This window comes from Gavia stellata, chromosome 2, assembly GCF_030936135.1.
Source record: "Gavia stellata isolate bGavSte3 chromosome 2, bGavSte3.hap2, whole genome shotgun sequence".
Lineage (NCBI taxonomy): Eukaryota > Metazoa > Chordata > Aves > Gaviiformes > Gaviidae > Gavia > Gavia stellata.
The window spans coordinates 112,196,260-112,217,127 of NC_082595.1; the positions used below are offsets into that span (position 1 = coordinate 112,196,260).

The 20,868-nt window shown below is 56.6% G+C and overlaps 2 protein-coding genes across 2 annotated transcripts; one reads left to right on the plus strand and one right to left on the minus strand.

Annotated features, from left to right (window-relative positions):
* Positions 1-155: 155 nt before the first annotated feature.
* CCDC25 (coiled-coil domain containing 25) lies at positions 156-11,546 on the plus strand. The gene is made up of 9 exons (XM_059834073.1): positions 156-230; positions 2,573-2,620; positions 3,455-3,494; positions 5,987-6,038; positions 6,553-6,628; positions 7,194-7,297; positions 8,413-8,615; positions 9,658-9,703; positions 10,611-11,546. The coding sequence occupies exons 1-9, from the start codon at positions 206-208 to the stop codon at positions 10,638-10,640; spliced, it is 624 nt and encodes a 207-aa protein (XP_059690056.1). The 5' UTR covers positions 156-205; the 3' UTR covers positions 10,641-11,546.
* A 3,773-nt stretch (positions 11,547-15,319) lies between these two features.
* Positions 15,320-19,651, minus strand: SCARA3 (scavenger receptor class A member 3). Its single transcript, XM_059832080.1, has 6 exons — positions 19,558-19,651; positions 18,791-18,850; positions 18,605-18,724; positions 17,973-18,071; positions 16,477-17,520; positions 15,320-15,759 (listed from the first exon to the last, which is right to left on the minus strand). Exons 1-6 carry the CDS (start codon positions 19,649-19,651, stop codon positions 15,320-15,322), a joined length of 1,857 nt encoding a protein of 618 aa, XP_059688063.1.
* Positions 19,652-20,868: the final 1,217 nt, after the last annotated feature.

The following is a 20,868-nucleotide window of genomic DNA, read 5'->3' on the forward strand; positions in this document are numbered from 1 at the left end:
ACGCTCTTTCTGGCTTCACCGCCCGGGCTGCTGGCGCATGCGTAGGAGGAGGGCACTAGCGTTCGCACTGTATTGCGCATGCGGGATCGTTCTGTGCGCAGGCGCCCTGCTCCCTTCCGCCCCTCCGCTGGCCGCCAGCGCTGCTGGAGCGGGAGAGCGGCAGCCGTGTGGAGCCCCGGGCCGGGCGGGCTGAGGAGCCGCCGCCATGGTGTTTTACTTCACCTCCAACGGTGAGTGGGCGAGGGCAGAGCGGCTAGAGGCCTTAGGGCCCATGCGGAGCGGGCGGGGCCTGTGACAGTCCGGGCCCAGCCTCTGTGAGGGGAGCGCTGGGCCGCGCCCCTGCCCGGTTCCTCAGAGAGCGGCGCCGTCCGGTAACGGCACGTCCTCCTGACCCTCTGGGCACCGGCGTTAGTCCTATGGCTGCCTTTTTGCGAGCCCCGGGGCTGGGCTGAGCGTAAAGGACCCGGTTTGGGCCGGAATCGGCTGCAGCTTAAAGTCATTTCAGGAGCTGTGGGGTCCCCTCAGCTGAGGAGTCTCAGTGGTGGTTGTGAACAGCTTTGAAGGAATAGCAGTACCGGTCAGCGGCTCCTGGAAAGCTTTCTCAAGGGTACTGCTGTCAGAGGATTGAGGGAACCCATAATGCGTGAATTGTCTCGTTGTTTTTCCTTTAACATAGGCAGACCCCTTGTGCTTGCCCGTATGAAAAGGTTAGCCGCTTCTGGAGCATCAGAAATCTATGGTTTGGTGCAGTACCGGCTGCCGATACAGAGGATAGTAAAGGAATATTCCTTATTGGTTTGCCCCGAGTCATTTCACCAGCATATAACCTCCTTGCAAAAGTTTCAGCATGGTTTTTACCCCTTACCCGCTGTACCCACAAGCTAGTGTTTTATAGCATCGTTTTCCTCAGTTCTAGAGCTGAAGTTCTTTAATGAGAAGGATTTGAATGGCTGATTGATTTTCCTTGGGCAAGGCAAGGCTTAACAGCCTTGTGAAAGTTTCTTAAATATATTTGTTCTTGGGATTTCTTTAAAAACTTTTTTCCTTCTGTTGTGGAAAGTCAGGCCTTTTATACAGCCAGTGAACGGACACACTGGCTACATTGATCGCTTAACCTGACACTCGGATGGAAACATTTTCTGCTGATAAGCAGGCTGCTAGTGAGACGTTCGAAGACTTTCCTAGACGTGGCCCTTTTTGTGGGGAGAAAAAAGCCTGATACAGTGCCTGGCAGACACGTAGGGTAACTTGGGGGGTACTAGGAGCAGACAAGCTGCAGTTAACTCTGCTAATGATGTGAACAATCTCCTTTGTTTTTAAATGATAGTTCTGTAGAGGGTTTCTGACATGTTATAATCAGTTTTTCTGCTTGAGCGAGGTCTACAATAAGACGATTATTGCAATTTGCCTAAAAATGTGTTGCACTGTTACTAATGCGCGTTAAATCATATGGGGTTTAAGTAATCTCCGTTTTGGTAGTGTTCCCCCACTGTTTTGGCAGGATGAGCTTTGTTTTCACACAACCATCACTAATGCAGCTTTATTTTTGAGCATTTAATTTTACGCTTACGGGTAGTGCCTGTAGTCACGATGACCTCACATTCTCTGGACTCTCCTATGTGTCCAGGGTGGATTTTTTCCCAATCTTTAACTCCCATGGGCATGTAGTTCTTTCATATTTTTGAATTTCCATTTCTTATTACCTCGTGACTGAATTGAAAAGTGTCATCTGAGCTTTGTGCTAGCTTTGTGTGTGGATTTGTAACAAAAATGCCCTCAGAAAGGACTGGGTCAGTAAGCAGCTTGGGATCCAAGTCATTTCACGGCCAGAGTTGTAGCACGTAAGTGAAGCGTGTCTAGGATTTCAGTGACTTTGAAAATACAAGGTTAGACGCTGTATTTGCAAATACAGTGAAGGGACACGTGTTTGGTTTTCCAGAATTGGCAATGCCTTTACTGCGTGATGGAATGAGCCCTAAAGAAGAGAAGGACGTTATTTTAAGTGTCCCGAAAGGGCACAGATGAGACAAAGGAGTTTACGGAACTTCGGTCTTTCCGTTGTCTTGCGAATTTTAATCCTCCCAGGCTACCTGGGGGATGTTCACATTGGGCTTCTAGTGCTTTGGGGAAGCAAGGGCCAGGCAGATGAGCTGTTTCACTCAAGGCCACACAGATTGTTAATCCCAGGCTGTAAATACAATGTCAGCCTTTCTGGCTCACAGACATGTTTTAACTTAAATTAAAACAGATTATACAGTTACACAGATACAACCTGAACTGCCTGGATGTTGAGGGTTGGCCAGAAAGCTGTTCCTTGCTGGATGATCTTCCATGAACTGCAGTGGAAATGCCACTTTCCAAAGTCCATTGAAGCATTTGGGACAAAATCTGGAGGAAATGCAAAACAATCTTCCTTTAGCCCCCGGGAGGGAGGTGGGATGGACGGATGGATGGATGGATGGATGAAGCAGTTTTCATTCTAATTTCTGTGACCAAGACTGGTGTGTTTGTCGTTCCTTGCATAATTTGTCCAAACCCCTTTTTGATTTGTTTTCCTCTTTCTATCCCTCAGTTGTTCCTTCCGTTTACACCATTTACATGGGAAAAGATAAGTACGAAAGTAAGTACATTAATGTAACAATGCCTGATGGCTTGGGTTTAGATTTGTGGGGATTTAAGGTCATTTTGAAAGGATGTCTTTGTGTGTATTAACTTGAAATATTCTTTGAAAACTTGTCTACCCTTGCAAGTGATTCTGACTTACCCCTCTGAAATCCACTGTGTTACTTTAAGTTAGGATAACAAATTTTGTAAATCCTCTAGGCAGAGTAACTGCCTTCAAATACAAGTGAAAACTAAATTAACTGAAAAAAATCTATCTAGATAAAAAATACTGTTTTTCAGGTTGTGTCTGATAACTTTTTGCAAACCAACCTTCCGTTCCCTGCTCAGTCTGTATTTTTCCCCTCGTAGTCCATAGGTTTCCCGTGCCCGTCCTTTCCCTCACGGTAAAGTTTACGGATCTGCTGCGCCTTCTGTTTCCACAGCAGTAGTTGATGTGAAACCCAGGGTGTCTTGCCCCGAGGGAAAAGTGTTAGTGAGGCTGCTTTGAAGACTTGCCCTGAAAGTCTCCCCCTGTTAGATTGATATTTGAAGAAACATATTTTCACTTAAAAATTTCAAAATGATGGAGAGGTAGAAAGGGATGGAAGGGTTTTGGTTGTGACCTCTTGCTTCCCAAAGCCACTGCCTACTTCCAGAATGGTGGTTCCTGGCATATCTGCTTTCTGCCGGACCAGGAGCAGGCAGATGCAGTGTTAAAGCCCTCCTCTCTTTCGGTTCAGTCACCATGCAACAGCTGAGCAACAGTGGAGGATTCCTGCTCTCGTCAGGTAGTTTGATTTGTTGTTGATGAGGTCCTGGGCTTTGCTCATTGATACTTTTATTCCTACAGATGAAGACCTAATAAAGTATGGCTGGCCTGAAGATATCTGGTAGGTACTGAAACTCGCTGAAAAAAAAAATGCCTGTCATTACGCAGCTGAGTCGAATGATTGTAACAACCCTCTCACTTCCCCAGGCCCTGCAGGGTCTCTTTTTTCCAAGGCCGTTTAGCAGTATAAACGCAATCCCAGGGTGGAGGTGGATTGCAGCAGACCCGGGTGCAGCTTTTGGGACCCCATTGATTCTGAATTCATTCCCCTGTGTCTCCCCCTCCATCCCCCGCTTTGGTCATCGTAAGAGCTGGCCCCTTTGTGAAGCTTTTTGGGGTTGATCTGTGCATGGAGCTGCTGGAGTAGCAATAACTCCATATGGGGATACTTGTGTTTCAGAATATAGGTGCTAGCTTGTGTTACTCTCAGTGTGTTTGGGAAATGGGCAGAGTTAAATGCGGAGGGCAGCTCGGTATTTGTAAGAGAGAGCACCTCCTGAGTCAAGCAAGAGGAGCAGCTCCTAAATATCCCAGTGCGTGGACAAGCAAAACCAGCAAAAAAAGGCTAATGGAGGACAGGGAGAGTGGAGGCACAAACGTGTGAAATCATAGAGCAGTCAGATGGGGCCTGGGGATGGAGCCAGAAGTTTTTTGAGCAACAGTAAATGCTGTGCCCAGAGAAAACAGTCTGTTGTCTCTCAGTGCCTTTTCCTCTGTGCGCGCTTCGTGTCCTCGCCGTGCGCGCTGCAGGCGTGTGCTGGCCTGTCCTGTAAAACAGCCGTCGCTGTCTCAGGAGTTGGGTTCAGTGAGCAGGAGGAGAGGAGTTTGATATTTTGATTCCTGTTGGGTGAAAGCCGTGTCTGCTCGAAGCAGACCCGCCAGAGCTGTGGGCAGAAGGAAGAACCCTGACACGTGTGGATTGGTTTTGGCTCGTTAGATCTCATCAGAAGAGAAATCCAAGAGAAGGGGAGTTCCTGATCCTGTTAGCAGCAATTCATGGCATCTTTGCTGCCTGGATTAGTCCCTAAATGTTCCAGACTGATAAGGTTTTCGAGATTTTTATGAAGGAGTTAGCTTGCTTTCGGGCACTACTGCACAGAACAGATGTATCGCAGTTGCTGCCCGCTTCTTCGCTGACAGTTTCTAAGAAGAATTGCCATGTGGATTGTGCTCCTTCTCGCTTTTCAGAGCGGCCTTTGCCAGGATGAGCTGAGGTGTTGTTGCAGAACTGGAGGTTGAATAGGTAGTAGCTAACACGCTCCGTAGAGGATGTTTTGTCAGCAGTCAGCTAACTGGCAAGGGAATATTTTTTTTTCTTTTCTAGCTGAAGAGATTGTACTTCAGCTGAGTAACACTTTCTTGTAGCAGTATTGCATTCATTTTCTGTCTCATGTTTGTCCTAACACTGCATAATTTAAGGTGTGTCTATACTGTTACTTAGGTATACCTTAAGATTTGTCCTCAAATTGCCTGAACCATGAAAGTTGTCTTTCCCCGTCTCTTTCATATCTTGTAGCTCACACCAACATCATCCACGTTGCTTTTTTTGGTATCCCAGTGCCATCTCAACAAAATATCGTAGGTCGTCTTGTGGAGGCCTGCTGGGAATTGTTCTCCTAACGATGTCTGGTACCTTTTAGATTTACTCCTACTTAAGAGGGGTCCAGTGGAACTGGGGTAGGAGGCTCAGGAGGTACAAGTGAGAGTTCATCCATTGGTGCTGGAGTGTTTTCTGTCTTGCAGCAGAAAGGAAAAAGTCCCGTTACATTAAAAAGAAAGAGGTGGAAAGAAGGGATGGGAAGTGAGATGAGAACAGTTCCCTGCCTCTGTCCTTGGAAGTTTGCAGGGTTGGAGTGAGTGTTGATTAGGACAGGGCTTAAAAAATAGGTGATCATGGTAAAAACACAGTCAAGTTAGAAAAGGTCTGGAGTCTGGTAGGGAGAGGGCTGGGGGGCGTGATCGAGGCTTGTGAAATCTTGGAGGCAGTGGATGAAGCGAATGCAGAACTGGTCTTCACCTGCCATCGGGACTCGTACCCACTGAAACCACAAGATCCAGTGCACTTCCCAGGCAGCAGCGCCTGTTCCCGCTGTTGGAGGCAGGGCACTGGGCTCCATGGACCATCAGTACTGACCAGTGAGAAATTTGGGGGTTTTTTTGCTCTGTGACGTTGAGACCAGTCATGTAAGTGGTGTAATTAGCAGCACCCGCTGCAGAGTTCACGAGTTTGCTGTTTCTCTTAAGAATAAATAGAGCAAAACACCGCATGCGTAGGCTCATCCTGTGAGTGTTGCCTGCGTCTAGTATAGCATTTAAAAGAAAAAAAGGGAGGGAGAAAGGGTTTTTATTTTTTCAGTCTCCCACTGAGAGGACTGATGTTGCTTGAAGGATAAGCTCTGACTCCCTTGCCTGCTTTTAAATGTGTCTATCCTGAACGTGTCTATGCTTTTGTTGTCCATGGAGCGGCTGTTTTGTCACTTGTTAGGAAGTAAATCTTTCGGAACAGATCACCATCTCTTATCCTCTGTTAAATGTGCTTTTTTTATTCTGTAGGTTTCATGTGGATAAGCTCTCTTCCGCACACGTATACCTTCGGTTACACAAGGTAATCCTGTGACACATATATTTTAAACCATTTGTATTCACCCCCATAAGAACCGCACGTGCCCGTTCCGCAGCAATTCCTGCGCACGAGACCATCTTTGCTCACATGTAAAGTCTGCAGGGCTCCCTCAGGGTGCAGGTAATCACCAGCGTGGGGAGACTGAATTTACAGCCTCCCTTACCAAATAACGTGGGGAGGACGGGGAAGTTTAACGTGGCCCAACAGAACAAGTGATTTCTGGCTTGACACCAAGCCTGTGTTTGGGAACCATTGCCCCACTAAAACGGGGAGAGTACCTTTGAGAAAAGCAGGCTGCAAATCACTTGTGGTGCTTTGAGCCTCTCCTTACAAATGCCACGGAAGACTGCAGTCTTGTAAAACGTGGAGCATAGAGGTTCTGGCTGTGTTTGCCGAACATCGTGCCCTGCTTCCCGGCCATGGCGGGTCTTCGTGTGCTCGTCAGTCCCTACGGCCCCCCGCCACAAGCGGCTCACGTTGCCTTGCTCTGTCGCAGGGGCAGACGGTGGATGACATTCCTAAAGAAGTTTTGATAGACTGTGCCCATCTAGTGAAGGCGAATAGCATTCAAGGTAATACCGATTGCCGGGAGATGGGCGTGTGGTGCTTGTGGTGAGTGTTTCTGGTCCACACAAGCGTGTGGGTTTTGGATCAAACGTTTGTGACGTTTCTGCTGTGCTGCTGTCTCTTAAGCCTGAGCCTGCGGGTCTTATGGGAAGCAGATGTCGCTTGCAGCTGCCGGGGCTGCCCCTTATACTTTCGTCAGGAGGGATTTTAAATCTCTGAAATTCCCGATTGTGCCTCCATGTTGCTGTCTGAGCCAAGGAGGCCTTGCAGTCTCTTCTCTAACACCACCTTGGGGCCCCCTTCCATAGTAATCGCTTTTCTGGCAAAGACGGTCTCCATCTGGAGTTCGTTAACACTGCTGCAGCGCTCATGTTACTGCAGAAAACGATGTCATGGTGTTCTTCCGTTTCACTGTAACACTGGAAGGACTTCTCCGCTTTCTTCTTTCTTGCCTAGCTAGTAATGTTTGTGACAAGAATAACTGCCAGTGTTTCCATGTGCACGGAAGACTTTAAGACCTCTTTCAGCAGGGAGAGAATTGAAATGTTTCCCTTCTCCCCTGCTTTCTAGGTTGCAAGATGAACAACGTCAACGTGGTGTACACGCCGTGGACTAACCTGAAGAAGACTGCGGACATGGATGTGGGGCAAATCGGCTTTCACAGGCAGAAGGATGTAAGTGTTTGCTGCAAGGCAGTAACGGTGACCTGGTGGCAGACTGTAACGTTTCCGTGTTAGGAGCTGGGTGGATTGCCTTCAGCATTTGCCCTAAAGCCAGGGAATCATCCGCTCTTGAAGCCTAAGAGAGATCCTGGGAGCGTGTTTGGACTTGCCCGACCATCACCTGACAATCCATGGTTGAGTGTCAGCCTGCAGCAGAGCGTAGCCTGTACAGCATGTGTTTCCAAACTGCAGCACGGTGTAGCTGACGAGTCTTTGCTGATGCCAAATGGTATCACATCTTAGTCTGTGCTATCCGCTTGAATTTATCTCCACTGAAATCATCTGAAGGGCCTGCATATGAGCAATCACTTTAGATCAGCTCACAGGCAGTAGTGTAATCGCACGTCTGCAAGGGCTCAGGACTTGAATTTGCTGTGCGAAGCAGGGCTGCGTGGGGTCCTGGAGGTGTCTGTTGCTGCGTTCGCTCTGCTGTCTCTGCTCTGAGAGCTGTCTCACCCTGGTGCTGCCTCTGAATTTGTTAAACCTGTTAAAAGGCAGAGCTGCGTAGCTTTGGTGTGGGGACAAGCCAGTGTACTAAGCTGTTCCCAAGCCTGACCTAGTGTCCCCAGATAATGTTATGCTTAAATTTTGGTTAAGTAGCTTGGCTGCTGGGAGAGAAGGCTCTCTAGAGGTGCAGTTGTTTGACTAAAACAGGCCTGTAGCAGGGCAAGAAATGCCAAGAGCCCTGCAGTCAACAAGCAGCACGTGAGCTTCTCTTCCCAAAATGGTCCGCAGAGACCTCCTGCCACCTCTTCAGGAATCGGCAGAGACCGGTTCTTGCCTCTTGGCCTCTTTGTTGAGGTGTGTGCCAAGAAACGAAATTAGTAATGCTTATGTACTCAGCAACGCTTGTGTGTATTAACTATGTGCTTCTGAGTGTTGGGAGTGGGCCTCTTTGCTGTTACACAACCTGCTGAATAGGCCTCGGTGGCAGTGATTTTCCTTCGCATCTGTTTTTGTGGGATTCAACCATGTGTAAAGTGGAAATAGGGTGTTTTCTTTCCGTTGAGGAAGTGCCAGAATAAAAGTATTTTTTTATAAGGATCACAGTTCTTTGCACTCCAAAGGTGAAAATGCTGACAGTGGAGAAGAAGGTGAATGAGATCCTGAACCGGCTAGAGAAGACAAAAGTGGAGCGCTTCCCAGACCTGGCTGCTGAGAAGGAAGCCCGGGACAGAGAGGAGAGGAATGAGAAGAAAGCCCAGATCCAAGAGATGAAGCGGAAGGAAAAGGAAGAGATGAAGAAGAAGAAAGAGCTGGAAGAACTTAGGTAAGTAATAAATTGTAGTGCCAACTTCTAACTTCTGCACTTTTCATCGGCACTGGGAGAGAGTCATGGGTCAGCAGTTTCTGTTCAATAGTCGGCCCGGTGTTACTCAGTGTTCAGCTGACCTGCTCTGGCATAGATGTCTGCACGGCCCAGTGATTCCCTTTGTCTTTAGAATCAATGCATTTTCCCCATTTCTCCTAAAATAAGCCTGGATGTTAAACCGTTATTAAAAGAAAGGACTGTGTCTTTTGAAACCCATCCCTAAGTTGGGTGAAATGGGGCAAGCCGCTTGGCTCTCTCAGTCGTTGGGATGGGAGCTTTGCATGAGCCTTGGAAAGCACTGAGCCTTCGCTAGACTTCTTCAGCTTCCTCGTGCATCACTGATGTTAACTAAAACACATGCGAATCCTCAATCGCACGCTCCTTTAAACAAAGAATGAGGGATGGTGTTTTGAAATGTCACGTTGACCGCAGCATGTGGGAGCTTGTTCGTTAGTAATGACGGCCCCGCACTGCGCTGGACGTATCCGCTGCCTGGCCCCACAAGCTCGCTTTTAAGCTTCAGTAAGTCGCTTTTGTCTGTAAGGGACGGTGAAACAGGAATTTGAAAAACTCCCTGATTTCCTGAGTGATTCAACACCTGGAGAGCTTGGAAAGGAGTGCTTAGAGAAGCAAACTAAAGAGAAGTCACCAGCAGGCGTGTCTGTGCTGCGGAGTAAGGGGCCTGCCTGCTAATTTAACCTTGCCCCCGAGCTGCCGCTTGGCCATTCCCCAAAGTAAAGGATTTTCTGCCTCCTGGGATGATCTAGCTGGTAGTTCCGGAACAAAGCTGTGGAGAAGCAGTCTGCATAGCGCCTGGGCTTTCACCGGTTGTTTTAATTAGCCAAAGAGTATGACTTAAGCAAATACTGGTCCAGCCTGCGTGAGTTCAGAAGGAAAAAAAAAATTGTTTTTCTGGTAATTGGTCCTGTTTTATCAAAACACTTCTCTGTTGGTGACTTTTGAAAATGTATCATGCAAGATAACATAATTTCCCTTCCAGGAGCTACTCGTCGTTAATGAAGGCTGAGAACATGTCCTCCAATCAGGTAAGATTGCCCACAGAAACCTTTCAGAGATGGCTGAAATTCAATGCGGGATTGTGATGGTACGGCTCCCACATTGCAGTCTGGTTTTGATGACTCCTGCATGACAGAGCACATCTCCGTCACCCCTTCTCGGTGAAGGACATTGCTGCTCTCCTCCGCTTTCTGAGGGGGCCCTGTTGCTTGTATGTCAGCCGGGTGGAGCCTGTGCTGCTGGAAATGTGTGCAAAGTTCCCCCTCTCCTGGGTGGGACCTTGGGCAAACAGATCTTGGAGCTCCTCTGAGTGACCCTCAGTTTAAAATCCACCTTTTGCATCCTGGTCCCTGACTAACTCTTTAGAGGATCCTGTGGTTTTTTTCAAGAATTCTTGATTTTCCTCCTGGTTGGCACACAGATCCCCTTTGAAACTTGAAGTATGAGCGTCTCCTGACACACACAGGCAGGCTGTGCCCCATCAGTGGCACTTGCCAGGGAGAGGTGCGGTGGAAATGCTGTACAGGGGAGGGTCTCCTCTCAGCACCTGACCCCCCACACCATCCCAGACTGTTTTCCTTCTCCTGAGTTGGAGAGAAGCTCAGGTTGTGATCCGGGGATGGTCTCCAAAGCTGCTGGTGAGAGCCTGGGCTCCGGTTCCTCCCCGGTCGCGGCAGAGGGACTGCAGTTGCAGGGAAATGATGCATCGCAGGGACAGCAAAAAGCGACTGCTGTTTCACAACGCAGAGCCTCGCTCGGGGCTGTTCACACTCCAGAGCTGCTGTTGTGTGTCTGTTTGGTCTGATTTTGTGGTGTTTGTACTGAAATGGCAGGAAACCAGAATAAATGGCAATTCTGAAATCCTGCTGAATGCAGCATTTCGCCATTTTCTGTTCTAATGTGCACAATGATCCTGATTTGTCTTTCTTCCCACAGGATGGCAACGATTCAGATGACTTTATGTAAATAAAGACTCTCTCCTTTCTCAATCATGAGGTGGTTTGGGATGTCTTAATATGTCACCATCGCTAAGAATGCCAAAAAAAACCCCAAAAAAGTGAACTCTGACTCCATTTCTTCAGGACCTGCTTGGTTCTCCCGGCAGCCTGACCAGCTCTGCCACGGACAACTTCTGAAGGGAGAAGATCTATATGTCTGCACATACATCTCTTTTTTTCAGGGACGTGGGTGGAAGGAAGCAGAATTGACTTTCAGTTCTATAAAGACAATGATATTTATTCTAGGGAAGGGGTTGCTGTAGCTTTTAATCCAACGAGATTTAAAGAAAAGAAACCAAATCGTGCTGTCTCACCGCTGTCCTGGCAGCGGAGTGACTTGGAAACGGTTGCCGTTAACTCGGTGTCACCGGTATGTAAACAAACGCGACGCTGCCGACTGCGTAACTCTTCTCTTCGCGCTGGCGATGCTCGGCAAAGCTGGGGAATCCCTCTACAATTTGAGGGGTGTACAGTTTGGACAAGCTCACGGCTGCTTTGCAGACCTCCCCAGCCCTTGCTGGCAGTAAATCTGGTGGCTCCTCATTAAATACAGAGCTGCAGATGATGAAGATTGAGCTCAGCTGATGTTGCGGCCTATGTGAGCGTGTGACCACGGGCTGTGATACATGCCTTCAGCACAGAAGGAGAATAGCCCCCACGGTGTATTTTCTTCTAAATTACGCTTGATTCCCGGGCTGTTCCTTGGAAACCTTCTCTGGAGAGAGAAGTTTGTGAAGAAGAGTTGAGTTTTGCGCAGCGGCTACGCCTGTCCGGGTCAGAGCTCTTGCCCGAGCGCTCCGTAAGGTTTTGTGGCTAAGTCTGTATGAGACGGTTGTGGTAATCCTTGCAGCCCCTGTATATACGTCACGATTAAATTCACACCGTGCTGGTAAAACGTGCTGCTAGGTGGGAATCGCCTGGTGTGCTGACGCCTCTGAGAAGGAGCGGAGCTTTGAGGGTCTGGGGAGTTGTTCCGCGGGCAGCAGAAAGCCACGCAGAGTGGGGACTGCAAAAGTCTACCGAAGTCTGGTTTTGGGCTGCATCTCTGGGTGCTGCAAACGCGCCTGCAGCCTCGGCAGGGCGGGAGCCAGGGAGAAAGCATCCTCCGCCTCTGGCCTTGCTTCTCCTGTCTCAACTCAGGCTGACCTGAACCCAGGGTGACCCCAGCTCATGCCACCCCAGTGTCCCACCTCTTTCGGGACCTGGCATGCGAGCTGGCCCAGGGACTGGGGATGGGGGGTAAACCACCCCAGCGCCCATGGGGAAACTGAGGCACGGTGCAGCGACTGGTTTTCTGGTTTTCTTCCCCCTCCCTGCTGCCCCTGGCAGAGGCAGGGGAGAAGCCAGGAGTCCGGGCGGCCCCCGCAGGGCCCCCCAGCTGCCCGGCCTCCCTCCTCGCTGCCATCAATGGGCCCTTTCACGGGACGCGGGTGTTGGCCGGGGCTGGCGGCCTGAGCGCTGGTCCTGAGTTGTGCTGCCGTCGGCGACGCCCGCGGCCGCAGCCCTGCAGCTGCAAACTGTTGTGCTTGGCTGTGGCACCCGCGCACCGGCTCCCGGTGTCCTCCGGCCTGTATCGATGGGCGATGTCCCCTGTGCATGGCTGCTGTGGGCTGCGTGTCCCCAAGCACCCTGCGTGACCCCAGGCACCCTGTGCATTGATGTCCATGGGGTTGTGTGTCACTGGGCACTCTGTGCATGGCTGCCCATGGGGCCACATGTCCCCAAGCACCCTGTGCATGGCTGCCCCTGGGCTGGGTGTCCCCAGGCACCCTGTGCTTTGATGTCCATGGGGTTGTGTGTCCCCAGGCACCCAGTGCACAGCTGCCCATGGGGCCACGTGTCCCCAAGCACCCTGTGTGTCCCCGGACACCCTGTGCATTGCTGCCCATGGGACTGCATGTCCCCAGGCACGCTGTGTGTCCCCAGGCACCCAGTGCACGGCTGCCCATGGGGCCATGTGTCCCCAGCACCCAGTGCATCACTGCCATGTGGCCACATGTCCCCAAGCACCCTGTGCATTGCTGCCATAGGGCCACATGTCCCCGGGCACCCTATGCATGGCTGCCCCTGGGCTGCGTGTCCCCAGGCACCCTGTGCTTTGATGTCCGTGGGGTTGTGTGTCCCCGGGCACCCTGCGCACGCATGCCCATGGGGCCACGTGTCCCCAGCACCCAGTGCATCACAGCCCAGGGCAGGAGGTGCTGGGTCCGCGACACTGTTTAGGCCAAGCCATGGGGAAGGGCAGGGGCAGGGGAGAGGCTGTGCGGCCCCCGCCACCCGCTCCGCTCCGTGCCCACCCCACCGGCCAGCAGCCGCCAAGAATAACCCCCTGGAAGGCGAGCTGTCCCGGCTGCCCTCACCACTTCCCGCCCGGCCCTTCCCCGCCTCCACTCCTCGTTTATTTATTAATCCTTCTGCTCCCAGCTCTGAAATCCTATCGCCCACCCTTGCCACTGCCCGGCGAACGCAGCTCTGCCCAGGGCCGGGGGGGAAACCCTGCCCTTGCACATTTTTTGCGGGCCGGTGTGAGGAGGCAGCCGCCCATCCGCAAACGTTGGGCCCAATATTATGCCAAGGCCGCTCCCTGGCCAGATGTGCTCTGGCTTTCCGCAGACGCAGGAGTGTGGGAAGGGGTGAGGAGGTCAGGGTGGGGGTTACGGCATGGCCAGGTCCTACCTAGTTGGGGTAAACTGAGGCACGGAGCAGCGGTGGGCATGGCCAAGGCTCCGGCACCCCGCCACATGCCGGTGACAGGGGCAGATGCGGTCAGTTCATTAAGATCCTGCGTGTGTCCTGGGTGCTGCGGGTCGGCGCGGCAGAGACAGCACCCGCTCCTGGCACCCGCGCCTCAAGCAGCACCCACAGCCCAGCCGCGTGCCCGCAGCCCACTCCCCTCCGGCCCATGTGGCCGTGCCCTTGCGTGGGTAATAATGGCACAGGGACTCACTGCGGTGCAGCACCCACGGCACCGGGGGCCCAGGACCCCAAGGTGGGCTGGCACGGCCCCCAGCACCAGGCAGGTTTGCGTCCCATCCCTTGTCACCAGCTTGGGATGGGGGTACCCCCCCAGCAGCACCCCCCGGGGGGCTCAGCGCTTTCTCCTGGCCCCCAGAGCCCCAGCAGTACAAACCCAGCCGCTGCCCGGGGGCCTGTCAGCCTGTGCCCCGTGCCCCATCTGTGTAAGGAGTTGTCAGGCCTCTGCTCAGAGCCCCCCCACCCTGTGCTGCCTCTGCAGCCATGGCAGCTACAAACCAGGGCCGGGGCCGTGTTGGCCCCTGTTAATAACCGGCCCCGGGCTGTTTCTGCGATGAAAACAGGAAACTGCTTTGCCAACAGCAATAAACCGCCCGGCCGGCCGGATCCTGCGCCCCGGGCAGGGCTGGCAGGGCAGGGCACGGGGCTCCCGAAGTTGGGGCACCCGGCAGACGGAGGGGACGGGGACAGCGGGGCTGGCCTGGCCGTTATCCCCAGTGCCACAGTGCTCTCGGCACCACGGCCCCGGCTCAGGTACCTGGAGCCTCCGGTCACCCTCTCTGCTCCAGTGGGGTCCCCCCATGGCCGGAGCTCGGGGAACACGGGTATGGCTCGTGGAGGAGGTGACACGGTTCCCTTCGAACCCGGTGGCCCATCGCGCCAGGCAGTCCGGGTTGGGAAACTGAGGCACGGAGCGGAGCAGCAACACACCTTCCTGGCGGTGGTGGGGGTCCCGGCTGCGACCCCCCCCTCCCCGGCAGGGTCAGCCCAGGGCAGGACATCCCTGGGGCAGTGGGAGGGGGTTCCGGTTTGGGGGAGAGCCGAGAGCCCCATTTCTCACTGCCAAATGTGGGGGGGGGGGGCCTGTGGGGGTCCCTGTGGGGTGGGGAGCGCGGCTGTGGTGAGCTGGGAAGGGGCTCGGCGGGGGAGCGGGGTCCCCATCAGAGACGGCCTCTCATACGGCACACGTGCACGCTTGCACACGCTTGCATGCACACGCGTGCGCACATCTATGCGTGCGTGTCTATACGTGCCCACGTGTGCCTACGCCTGCACACGCATCCTCACTCACGCACACGCGTGCGCACGCATGTGTACATGCACACTGGTGTACATGCACGCTCCCCCATGCACATGCATGCTGACTCTTGCACACATGTGCACACGCACACTCACTCATGCGCACACGGGTGCAACACGCTTTCCCCCCGCCGCTTGCACCCCGCCACCAGCAGCAGTTTGGCTGTGGGTGCTCCCCTCTCCCCCCGCCGTCCCCCCACCCCAGTGTCCCCAGTGCAGAAGCCACCGGTCCCCATACAGCTTTATTGTGCCAGGAGTACATTGGGGACACAGCGCAGGGTTGGGGGGCACAGAGGTGGCCGGGGTCGGGGGGACAAAGGGCACAAACCAGCTGCACCCCATCCCGCGCGGACCCCCCACCCCGGGGCCAGGGATGGCCGAGCCCAGAGCCCGGAGCCGGCAGCATCCCTGAGCCGGGGACCAGCCCCGGACCCTCGCACTGGGGGGGCCGGGCCCCCCCGACCCCTGTCCGGCGAGGCTCTGCCTCGCGCCCCTGCCGGGGATGCTTTGGGGGTCCCGGGGGGTGACGGTGGGGACCCCCCCGTCCCCGTGCCAGCTCGGCCGCCCCGGTGCCCCAGCTGGCAGCAGGCTGGGTTACTGTCCTGGGGGGCCGGGGGGGCCCGGCAGCCCCGGGGGGCCTCGCAACCCGGGGTCTCCCTTGGGCCCCGTCGGACCAGCCTGGCCCACGGCCCCGGGGGTCCCGGGGAGTCCCGGTTTGCCCTGCAGGCCGGGGGGTCCCGCTGGCCCTGGCACCCCAGCCAGCCCTGGGGGGCCGGGGTCTCCCTTGGGGCCCCCCTGTCCCCGGGCGCCGGATTGCCCGAAGCTGCCCTTGGCACCCTTGAGGCCAGGGAAGCCTTTCAAGCCCAGGGGACCCCTTTCGCCCTGGGGACCCGGGGGTCCCGGGGGGCCGGGGGGGCCCTGGGGTCCTGGCGAGCCCACGCTGCCCACGTCGCCCTTCTCTCCTTCGCTTCCTGGGGGGCCCTTGACGCCCACATCGCCCTTGAGGCCGCGGGGGCCCGGGAGGCCCGGCACACCTGGGGGGAGAGGAGGGGGTGACTAGGAAGCACGGGCGGGGGGCAGCACCCCAAAGCGGGGAGAAAGGGGGATGCCCCAGCCCTGCAGCCCGTGGGCACAGTGCCGCGGGGCCACCGCAGGGCTCTCCCGAAAACCAGATCCAGGAGACGGCCTGGGTTCGTTCGTTAGGGCAGCCCTGTAACGATGCGGATGTGGTTGCCATGCGGCTCCAGGCTGGGTGGTCCGTGATGGAGCGGGAAGCGACCAGCGACCGGGGTGCCCATGGAGCCGGTGGTGGAGCCGGGACAGCTCCGCTGCTCCCCTGGGTGGATGGAGATGTCCCCAGGCCACCCGAGCCACTGGGTGAAGCTTTGGGCACCCTCGTCCGAGGGCAGCCAAGCAAGAGGGGTCACTGGCACCAGGCGAGCCGTGCTGGAAGGCCATGGGTCACCTCCCCACTGTCCCTGTCCCCCCACGCAGGGACAGCTCTGCAAGGTGAGTGCATGCAGCTCCAACCCCAGGACACCTCTGCATCCTTGGACAAGTGTCTGAGTGCCTTCGCGTGCATCCTAACGCTGCCTTGGCCTCAGCAATGGTGGTTTGGATGCTCCCAAGGAGCCCAGATCCCACCGGGCTCAGCCACAGAAGAAAGAGACCCCCAAATTGCCTCCCCAACACGCCTGGCCCCAACCCATCCCAGGCAGGGCTTAGGCTGTGCCCACCAGGATGCACCTTACCTCGTAAGATGGTGATGTTTTTCAGCATCTCCCCATGCCGGACGTCCACCACCTTCATCTCTTCCATGACCATGGACAGGTTGCGGATGTCAAAGTCCAGCCGGGCGCTGAGCAGGCTGTAACGCTCCCGCAGCAGGTCCGTGGTGCCCTGGACCAGGCTGAGGGACTTGTTCAGGTAGTAGAGCTCCTCGGCGTGGGTGTGGAAGCCCAGGGTGCAGGAGAGCCGCACGTCATCCAGGTAGCGTAGCATGCTGTGGACGTGGCTGTCAGTGGCGTTGATGTTGGCGAAGATGGTGCTGATCTCGATCTCGTGGGAGGTCATGCGACCTTCCAGGGTCTCGAAGCGCTCGGCCGTGCGGTTCTGTGTGTACCTGCTGTGGTAACGCAGGTCGTTCATGTTCTCCTCGTGGTCATCCAGAAAGGAGGAGATGTTGTCCAGCTGTAGCTGCAGCCCCATCACCTGCAGCACCAGGTCGTGCATGCTCTCCGAGTTCTGGCCAACCTGCCGAGCCACCGCGCCGGCGCTGCCTTGGATGCTCTTCACCAGCTCACTGGTCTTGGAGGAGGTGGCCCGTAGCCCGCCGAAGAGGCGGGTGTAGTTCTGCCACTCGGTGACGATCTTCTGCAGTGTCAGCGTCTCCTCGTCCGTCTTCCTCTGGATGACCTGGATCCAGTCGGAGGTTTGCCCCAGGGTGAAGTTCATCTGCTGCATGGCTGCTCGGACATCGTAGCGCTCCTGGGCCAAGCCCTTGAGAGAACTGTCGAGCTGGGAGGTGACCACCTGCCAGCCCCCAACCTGGGCCAGGAACTGCCCCAAGCTTTCGTTGACCTGCCGGATGGAGAAGGAGCAGTTGTCCACCTCGCCGGTGATCTTGTTGCTGGTGGACGAGAGCTGGTCGTGGGTCTGGGAGGTCCGGTCGAGCAGGATTTCTTGAACCAAAAGCATCTTCTGGATCTCCTCCAGCTCGCCCTGCAGCTTGGTGATCTCCTGGCCCAGCTGTCCCGTCTCATGGCACAGGGAGCAGTTACCTGAGGTCTTCTCATCTGAACGAAGGGCAGAGGGGTCTGTTACCCCACCCCATCCTTCACTGGGCCTGGAGACCCTCCTGCTGAGGACCAGAGCAGAGGAAGGAGCCTCACCATGGTCCGTCCCTTCAGACCCTGGAGATGGGCATTGCAGAGCCATGGCTGGGACAACCCAGATACCACCAGCCTGCCCCAGCTCCCACCCTCACCCTGCTCCTGCCACCTCCGTGCAGCAAGTTCCCCAAAAAGCCCAACCCCACCAACCCCACCCTTGGGGTCGTACAGTCGTCCCTCTCCAAAATCCCGGGAGATAAGTGGGGTTTTGGCTCTGAGGGAGGCCCAGGACATGAAAAGCGGAGATGCTTCAGCCCCTGGCTGGCGGCACCAAGCAGCTGAGATCCGCTCAGCCGGAGGGACGCGTGGTTCTAAAACCTGGAGAAGACCTCCAGGTCCAGGTGCAAGCCACTCACCCAACCCCTGGAGGTCCTCCTGGATGGATACGATCTTCTTCTCGTAATAGGTCTGGGCTGAGCTGATGTCGTTGGAGATGGAGTCGACTTTCTTGAACACTGCGGAGGAAAGGTGGGGGGTCAGGGGAGGTGGGCAAGCGCTGGGATGCGATTGTCCTCCATACCTTTCCTCCCGGCTCGTTCCCTGGTGAGGAGGGTGGCCAGGGCTTGAAGAGCCAGGCTGGGTGGCTGGTGGGTGCTGGCTCCGTGGGTTTGGTGTCCCAAGGGGCTTTTGGGTTCGGGATTTGGCTAAGGTCTACAGCGCATCTCCGAGGGTCCAGCCCTGGGGAGCACACCATCCCTCCACTGAGCTTGGGAGGTTCTTTCTTGCCCGTGGAGGTGATGGGGTGGCAATCTCTGGACTCCGGGGTGGTTCCTGAGGTCCCCGTAGAGGTAAAGCCATCCCCCAGTGAGGTGGCATCACGCACAGGGTCCCACGTGCATCCCAGAGGCAGGTCAGGGGGAGCTGGATGCTCCTCTCCATGCCTGGGTGCTGAAGGTGCTTTGGGGGAGCCCCAGTATCCCCGAGGAAGGAAGGAGGGAAGGTGGGAGGGAAGGCAGGAGCCGAACCTCCCAACCCTGCCTGTGCTCACCCAAGGCAGCCAGCACGGTCACGGCCACGATGAGGAGGATGGAGAAGACGTAGAGGACTTTGACAGCCGTCTGGAGGGAGAGGTTCTTCTGGCAGCGGCTGCAGCTGGTCCGTGCCCTGCCTGAGCGCAGAGAGGGAAGGATCAGGCCCTGCCGCACCCCCTGCCCACCCCTGGGGACGTCCTTACCGCTTGGTCGGTAGCTGAAGGACGGCATCTCCTCTTCCTCTCCTCCCGCCGGCTGGTCTTCTGAAAGCCAACACAGGAGGGACCTGAGCTGCCTGCACTGCCGGGGCCATGCCTACTGCCTGCACTCTCCAGCTGCCAGCCCCGAGGATGCCGGAGGTCCCGAGGGACACCGGCGGTCCCGAGGGACGCCTGCCGAGCCCCGCCGGAACCCAGCGTCCCTGGGGAAAAGCTGGGAAGCCACGTGGGATCCATCACTGCCACCCTCAACTGGCCAAAGCCCAGTGGCACCAGCCTGTGGGGACACATCCCTGCTCCTCCGCCCGCTTCTGAGGGACTTGGCTGGGACCATAAACTTGGGGAAATTTGGTTGAATTTGGCCAAAAAGTGGAGAAGCTGACGGCTCCTGGCTCCCAGCCCCAAGGGGCTTTGGGGCTTCCCAGCCCCTTCTTCCAAAAACCGTGGGAGCAAAGAAAACCCACGTGCTGCCCCAGCCGGCACCCAGCCCGGACCCCCATCCCGGCGGGGGGCAAGCTGGGGTGCTCCCGCAGGGTGGGAAACACCGTGGGCTGGATCTCGCCCGTGGCTCCGGCGCAGGGGATGCGCTTAGCGCCGGTACCCGACCCCAAAGGTGCCCGGGGCAGGGGGACGGTGCCTCCCTCCTTGGCTCCCCAAAGCTCCCTGGGAGCTGTGCCGTGCCCGAGAGCCCCCCGCAGCCCCCCACCGCCCCCCGCCAGCCCAGCCACCCCCTTCCCCGGGGCCTCCCCGACCTTCTCGACCTCCTCGCTGGCAGAAGGAGAGTTTCCAGCCGGGGATGCCGCAGGGGGGCTGCAGCCACGGCCGGAGTGACCGTGGCACCGGCATCCCCTGCTTTATACAGCCCGGCCTCCCCCACGGAAAGGCGGGCGGGGGGCAGGAGAGGGGCTGCGGCCGGGGGGGCTCACTGGGTTGGGGACAGCGGCGATTCCTTCCGTCCTCCCTGGCATGGCCCTTCGCTTTTTGGCTGCCCCAAATTACACTTTTCTGCCCCACGGAGTCAACAAGCGATGGGCTCTGAGCAAGTGGGGGGAAGCGCTGCTGCTGGAACTGCCCCCCCAGCCCCTCTTGCCCCCCACCCCGGTGCGGGGGTCCCTGGCCATGGCCGAAGCTGGCTCAGCCCCTGGCGTGGGGAGACGCTGCCCGTGGGGAGCAGGAACGCGGTTGGCTTCGGGGGGTGCATCCACCCAGTGCCGGCTGCCCCCCAGTCCCGCTGCCTGCTCCGGCACGGCCGTTCCCTCCCGTCCCCCCGTGCCACCAGCCCTGCTCCTCTCCCCACGGCTGCCACCCTCGCCCGGGCTGCCCCCCACTCACCTCTCATAGCCCCCGAGCTGGGGGGCGGTGGGTGCGATCCTGCACCGACCCAGGCCTCAGCGCCCCGGTTCCCACATCCGCCCCGGCACGTCTCTTCCCAGCGAGCGTCAGCGAGCGGCCAGCATGGCCGGGGTTGTTCCCCCCCGCCGGCCCCCGGCTCCCAAAACTTCCTGGGGAGCCTTCAAAAGCCACCACGGTGGCGGAGCATCCCCACGGCCACCCGCTCGCCCATGGCCTCTGCCCACACGGGACGGGGACGGGTGACGGGTGACGGCAGAGCCCGGCCGGGCTGGATGCCGGCCACCAAAAGGCGAGGCGCTGGGATATGTGCTGGAGAAGAAAGGCTGGTCCCGCGCCCGCCCTCCTTCCCTCCAGCCCTAATGACTAACAAATGTCCGACCAACGCCGTGCCGTGCTGTGCCGTGCCGTGCCGGCCTCGCTCAGCCGCGTTTGGGGGACCTGGGCTCTGGGGAAGGGGTCCTGGTCTCGGGAAGGGGGTCCTGTTCCCCCTCCCGAGCAGTGGGGCTCGGGAGTCTGGCTTAGGGAGATGGGGGGGCTGGCGTCAGGACTGAGGGTTTGGGGTTTAGGCATGTGCACCTGGGTCGGGGAGATGGGTCTGGGGTCTGGCCCCTGGATCTGGGTCAGGGAGATGGGGAGATGGGTCTGGGGTCCGGCCCCTGGATCTGGGTCAGGGAGATGGGGAGATGGGTGTAGGGTCCAGGGTTCGGCCC